Source organism: Dermacentor andersoni, chromosome 5 (genome assembly GCF_023375885.2).
Source record: "Dermacentor andersoni chromosome 5, qqDerAnde1_hic_scaffold, whole genome shotgun sequence".
NCBI lineage: Eukaryota > Metazoa > Arthropoda > Arachnida > Ixodida > Ixodidae > Dermacentor > Dermacentor andersoni.
Window position 1 is genome coordinate 129359574 of NC_092818.1, and position 7139 is coordinate 129366712.

At 45.8% G+C, this 7139-nt stretch overlaps 1 protein-coding gene across 3 annotated transcripts in view; it reads right to left on the reverse strand.

Moving 5' to 3' along the window:
- Positions 1–7139, reverse strand: part of LOC126531147 (uncharacterized) — a 112008-nt gene that overhangs the window by 23520 nt on the left and 81349 nt on the right. For all 3 annotated transcript variants that reach the window (XM_055070989.2, XM_055070988.2, XM_050178562.3), the window contains exons 3-4: positions 3545–3729; positions 1528–1926 (exon numbers count right to left, since the gene is read on the reverse strand). In XM_055070989.2, the coding sequence (XP_054926964.1) occupies positions 1528–1926; positions 3545–3729 (584 nt within the window). The remainder of the gene's footprint in view (positions 1–1527; positions 1927–3544; positions 3730–7139) is intronic.

Here is a 7139-nt window from a genome sequence, read left to right on the forward strand (position 1 = left end):
AGAAATATAAGTTTAAGTTTAAGTATAAGTTTCGTGTTGGAATTTCGCGTCGGAAACCCTGCCTCGGTACGACAATCTGACGTCACGGATATATATATACATATATATATATATATATATACATATATATATATATATATATATATATATATATATATATATATATATATATATATATATATATATATATATATATATATGTGTGTGTTTTATTAAGGAATACCTTACATGCCTTTCGGTAGGCATTAAGGGGGGATTACAGTTAAAGAAACATAAAGTAAGCTTTATTCAAAACAATTAAAAAGGCATCAGTGCAACAAAAGCACTTTTCGTGCAATGCAGTAGCACGCGACGTCAACAGTCTATACAAAAATTAAATGGAACTGCAGAATGAAACGTGTATATATTACATGAAGATCATTGTAATTTCAAGGTAACCATACAAACGCGAGGAGACAGATCAGCTGATGAACCACCGCAATGCAAAATGAAAAAGACATAAAAAAGAGAAAAGGCAGACGACAATGAACCCTGTCATTGATGATAGGCTACAGGTTCACAGATTACTAAAAAAATGTGTCAACTCGCACGTGATTTGTTCGGAAAAATAAGTAATGGACATAAGACACGCACGGAATTTATATGTACTACAAGTCAACAAGGTGCTTGATAAGGATACAGAGAGCTGTGAGGAGAAAGTGGCGGCGTAAGAGTACCGAGGGCTTCAGGTGAGGCGAAGCAGGGCGCAGTTCTGAAAGGCCGTGCGCGCGGTTGAGTATAGTTGCCAGGGGAATGAGCAGTTGGTGCGAGGGCAGCGGCGACAGAGGAAGGACTACGTGGTTGGCGCGAAGGGTAATTTGCGCCGAGGGACAGCATGTGGAAAGCGTAGGGGAAGAGTCGCGGAGTGCGTCTATAAAGGGAATGGCCCCTCGTCGTTCGTAACAAAGCTGCGGGAAAAGAATACAGGCACACAGAAAAATGAAGACACAGAATGACTAGAGGGTTCAGGCGGCAAAGTGTTCGAGCAGTCGACTGCGAAATGGGTCATGGTTAGATTGGGAAGCAATGTTGTCCGCGAGAGCGTTCCATAGACGGACATCACGAGGGAGAGCTGAAAAATTGAAAGCGTGTGTAGTGCCATAAATGCGGGTGTCTCTGAACTGATCGCGCAGTCTTCGAGAGGTCCAGGTTGCTTCCTTCAGATTTGAGATGTACGTTCTTATTTCGACCATCGTGGCTCAGTAAGACTTCTTGAATCTTGCTAAATTCATTCTTCGGCTCTTCTAGAATAGAGTGTATTCAATTTTTATCCATAAGAACTAACTAGACTTTAACAGGCAAGGTCAAGATCATTGACGTCTTGGCGAGCTGGTCGGTGAACATCAAGGTTGCGTCGCCACGCACCTTTCGTATTTGCGTATTTTCTGGTTTACCAAGCCTCATCTCGCTGTAAGAGTGGCTTTTGGTGCGTTAAGAGTGAAAATATATTTACTGAGTATTAATCTCCAAGAACCTAAAAACTAGTACCTGTGCGATGTGGTCGATGAAGACCATCGTGGTGGGCCTGCTGGTGACCGTGGTAACTATGACGGGGCTCGTCACCACCTGCGAGACGGTGAACGTGGAGGGCGGCCTCGACTGGGCCCTCCGGGTGGAGGTCGGCCGCGGCCTACGCGTGGTCGCCGTCGCGACCGGGTACGTCGTGGTCCAGGCGCTTGACGCCGCGGTCGTCGACGACTTGTTGGAACCTTCGACCACGGAGACCGCGATGAAGTTTGACTCCGTGAACGGTTCCTCGAGGGACGCCGGCGTCTGCGGCGTGGAGAAGTCGCTCCCCGCGGAGGCGCCGCCCGACAGAGGAGAGCTGGTTGTGGTAGCTGTCGGCCTCGTGTTGGCCGCTGGCGTCGTCGTGGTGGTTGGAACTAGCTGCGTGGGGGCGGGACGGAACGGACGGTCAGAATTTAAGCAAATCGAATTTGAAGAAGCGCTTCAATGAGCGCTTTGACAGCTATGACCACAGTCCGTTTTTTTATCTAACATTTAAACATGATGCTTGTGCTAATATTGCAATGTAACAGGCCCCAAAATCGTTGTCATAGTAGCCTACAAACGAAGAGCAAATCATTACCTTTTTGAGAGCCGTAATCGCAACAGCAACTACGTCCGTATCCTGAAATTAAATAGTATTATGCCATTCTAAAATGGCTAAAGGTTACATTTATTGTGTCAACAGATATGACAACCGTAGTTACCGAAAGCAGCACAACGGAAGGATTTCAACGCGCTTGAATGTCTTTTTGAGGACGCACACATGCTCAACGTATATTATACGTGCCGCATTGGCATGCAATATTTACTGAAAGGGAAAGTGCTGCGCGCAGAACTTGGTGGCACTGCGTATAGTGAAGCCCGCTTTCACCTTTTAACTTAGGAGTGGGGCGGGGCGATTACTCGAAAATTTGAATACGAATTGAATAGCCCTTGCTATTCAACTCGTATTCGATGGGAGATTTGCTTCACTATTCCAAATTGTCCAATATTCGTTCTGGTTCGAACACAAAAGGTAGAAACGCTCATTATCGTTTAGTGCGGGCGAGAATGATGCAAGTGCAAATTGTTCCGAGTGATTATGTTGTAGGAGAGCCGCGGTATTATAGAGGCACTAGTTCGTGAGCGAGCGCATGGAGCCGATGAATTATGCCTCAACAATTCCCATTTATTTAATAACAATGCCTCGTGGCCTCGTTTTTTAGGCAGGCAATATACAAATTTGTTGTCTGAATTTAGGCAAAGCAGTTTATTATCTAATGAGTATGACCATATTTGCATCGGTTTAAAACAACATATACGGTGCTGTCCCCATTCCTTGTTTCACTACTGTCATTTACATGGCACGCGCCGTGTAAGTGATAGCAGTCGCTTCTCACTCACAAGCTCCTCAGTTTTAAGCGGATGTCCTGTTGCAATTGGAACTACGTGAATATATCAGATAATTTAATTAACCTTGTCATTTTTTAAATCTCTCATATTGTGTTTAACAAGCGGACTCAACACGACCTTTACTTTTCGCAATAGTTTAGACACGGGAATGTATTCCATAATCAGCTCGATATTCTGAGAGAATTTTTTTTAAATATTCCTATTTGACAAGATGCGGAATCTTTTTTTCGAAACCCACTACCATTTGTACGAGTATATGTAAGCGCGCATTTCCTGATCTCTGTATCTTTCTAGTATGCGCGCCTCTACATGCCACACTACATAAAATGTTCGCACGCACTGTAGCGCTTGGGGACTCGGTGTGCTGTGTATGGCTTTCATCTGTGATGTGTATAGGCTCCTGTATACATTTCGCACTGCATCGGGACTTGTTTTACTTTTACCTCACTTCGCGCCTCTTTCTCAGAACTTCTCATCGCCAGCATCATAATTACAAAGGCGACTGGCAAACTATCCGCACGTTTTATAAGACAGCGCAGCCACGAGGGTATGTCGCACGCAAGTGAAAAAAAAAATCAAAGAAAGAAGAAAGAAACATGCAGACCCTTCCTGGGCAGCAGACTCCAGGGAAGACCAGGTTCTGGAAGCAGATGGACTGCCGAAGCCTCGAAAAGTCCAGCAGCAGGTAGATGCAGCGTGTGATGTCGCCGCAGGTACCCGGCAGACCCTGCGGCGTTCGACACCGGTTCAGGTCGTACAGCTGAGACAGCATCTGGAAGAAGGACAGCCCTGGAGGTAGGAGAAACAGGGGGTGAGTGACTCCAAGCTCTTACGCTCGTAACTTATAAATAACGATGTAATTACGTAAACGCGTACTTATCGCATAGTTAGAATGCCGTGGCATTGCGCGTGCAGATGAGGGGCAGACCATGAAATCTAGTAAACGAAGGCAACAATGCACAGCGCTATGCGCAGCGCTTGTAACATCTCGTACGGACCCATTTATTGGCGTAATGACAGCACTGTGTTTGTGCACGACCGCTGGATAAAAAAAAAAAAAGTGCGATCTACCCCGTCAAGCGGGCTGCAGTGGGAGCGAACGTGACAGCCGTAGTTGTATTCTCGGCCGCTTGGCTGGGCCGAATGGCGCTAGCCGAGGGGGATAGGACTCGTCGGGCGGCGGCGTTCCAAGCGCGTTCCCTGACGCATCTTCTATGCCGATCCCATTCCACGTCACGATTGAGTGCACTGCAAACCTCTTTCCTCCTTTGCCAACTCTCCTTTACCCTCTACGTAACAAAGAGCTGTGGGACGATGCCCTCCGCGACGGACCTCCCGAGGTCCTCCGAGCTGTGATACAACGGGCTCGAAACATCGCCGGAATCATCTTAGGGACCCTGGACTGAGGGTTCCTCCCACACTGCTCTCGCCATTCAAATATTATTAATAAAGATGTTTTACTCTCTCTCTATGCCGATCCCAGACAAACAGTCCCGGCTGGTGGCGCCGCTACAGATGACACCGTTTTCGATGCACACGACAGGCAGCACTTTTACCCCCTTTTTCTTCTTTTTTAAAGCGAAAGCTTTACTGGCTGCGAACTTGCAATTTCGCCGTGGAGGTGTTCCGAGGAGGCGCATGACGTCACTTCATCATAAAATATAAAGACGCCAAATAAACGGACACTCACAAGAGAAGAGAACGGGACAGGGCCAATGAACAGCTGAAGTGCTTTTAACATGACGTAACAACGCGCGCCTCGCCGCGGATATTTCTCTCTCTTTCTCGCTCCCTAGTCACTACTGCGCATGCGCCAATAGTATCACCGAGGCAAAGGTGTTCCGCCGTTGCGCAGCGCCGCGCCTTTCCGCCGCCGCCGTTTGGTATGACGTCACACCGCGTTCCTCGTCGTTGCGTTCGCCTCCGCCAGCTGCGTCGCATGCCTGATAACATGTCGGAGAATTGTAAAGGAGAGCTCGCGTGCGCCGCAACAACAGTTGAGGCGGCATTATGGACGGCGACAATTCTGATAAGCAGGAGGAGGCCTGGAATCGACATCGGAACGAGATGAAGAGGAAACGAATCGCCCAGGAAACAGACGAACAGCGCTCCGAACGACTGGCTAAACGCCGCAACATAGCTAGACAACCAGACTAACCTGGACTTGCAATCAAGATTAACCAAGGCTAACCATGCTATGGCTCAGCTTTCGCTACGTATATCCTGGCATAGCCCAGCTAAGCCACTGCCAATTTTTTTTCCTCTCTCTCTCTCTCTCTCTCTCTTTCTCTCTCTCTCTTCTTTTCTTTCTTTTTTTCAGCGGCCGTGGTTTGCGACCCTAGAAAACTTACGGTTGCGCGTTTTCGGCACACAAGTTTACCAAGAAAAAGTTGTCTATAGGCGCCCACTCTTCACGTATTCTGATGTAAGAAATACGCCTGGTGCACCGAGCCAACTTTCTTCTGCATTTAGGAGGAAAATGGTTTTATCAGGCAGGGTTTCAACGACGTGGCAAAAGCGTTGTCACTTGCAGGGTCCTATACATTTTTCTGGCTATTGTTTGTATTCTCTCAGTTGTCCGCAAAATTTAGTGGTATATTCCCGAAAGTGAAACCGGAAGCTCGTTTAGAGCTGTGTATGCAAATACGTCGCAAATCAGTTTCAGCGAGCATTACGAAATTTCCCTCCAACAACGCGAATAGCAACTTGATTGCTTGTCATTTTCGTGTATTCTTTCATTTTCTGCCGTTCTTCATTTTTAGTTATCATTGTGTGTTTGCTTCTTAGTTGATTCATTCAGTAAGTCTTCACTTTCCTAATCACGGCATTATTTGAACTCGGTTAAAGCTACAAATGGAAGATACGCATTCAGTCTTTCTAAGTCTGATTACCTTCTTTCTTAGTTTCTTTTTTATGCGAGAAACGAAATAAGGTACGAAATGAAAGTGAATATTGACAGACTTGTCTACATTACAAGGCCACGTAGTAAAAAAAAAAATCTAAGAAAGAAGAAAGAAGAGTGGGAAAGAACATTCAATATTGCTGTTATTGTGGAATGTGGATTTCTTTCTGAGAAACCCGTATGGGTTTCCTTCGTAACTTCGTGCGACATTTCGGGTGGATGACCATTTCTCCCTTTCATGTATTTTCCTCCACCTTGCGAGCTTCGGCAGAACTGATTTGCCATATTCGGTGTCCCAGTGCCTCGAGTTGCCGATCAATTCGCCCTCGACCGGCGGTCTGCTAGCCTCCTGGTTAGGTCAGATGGTAAAGCGGCCATCCCGGAAAAGCGTTAGTCCGGGGTTCGAAACCCGAACCGGTACGAATTTTTCTTCAACTGAAAAGCTTTCTTTCTGGGTTTCCTTTTCTAACTTCGTGCGACATTTTCTTGGGAGGATGGCAATTTTGCATTTCAACATTGAATATAGAAGATTTTCGTAAGTAAGATGTTTATTGTGTAATATCTCATCTCATCCCTGAACAAGTATTACTACTGAAGAAGAAAACAACCTATATGGCACATGTTGTGCATGCTATTCTCACATGCAATTTTCTCATAACAATTATGGTACTGCCATTTGCTCATAATTCGAAACATTTTGTGACTCCGCCTCTTGAACGTGTTATCACCCTCTGAATCAGTGTTCGCAATCTGTGCGGTAAAATATATATAGAAGAAAACAACGGTTCCGAAGGGCACTCGACAGAATTACCGAAGGAAAGTATTGTAACATAGTTGAAGCAGAAATCTTAAGGAAACGTGCAGGCGTTAGGGGTTCGCTGATTGGGTTAGTTTGGGATTACTTTTAGTCACTCTTCTTCCAGTTTGAATACTTGTGCGCTTCTTGCGTGGTTCAATTACTGAGTACAGACGTGTAGTGCGCGCCGCCTTATCGGTAATTACAGTTTCACCCGTCTGGTGCTGGTATATGGAGCAGCGGAACTGTGAATGTGATACAACATATGCATAATGGATTTCTTAGCCGCAAAAGCATAATTTGAAAGAAGAAAGAAAAGCACGATCAGCGCCGTTGCAGTTTGAACGCAGTTTTCGCTATCAGAAAATGGATTAAGCGCATTTTTTATGGATTTAGCAATGCCTAAAACAAGCAGCGAAGGTCAGTGGTCGCGATGTAGTACGATCGATCTCTGTTGAATGTTTCTCCTAAGCCGCCGAATCATCTCAAGTCGCCTTTGTT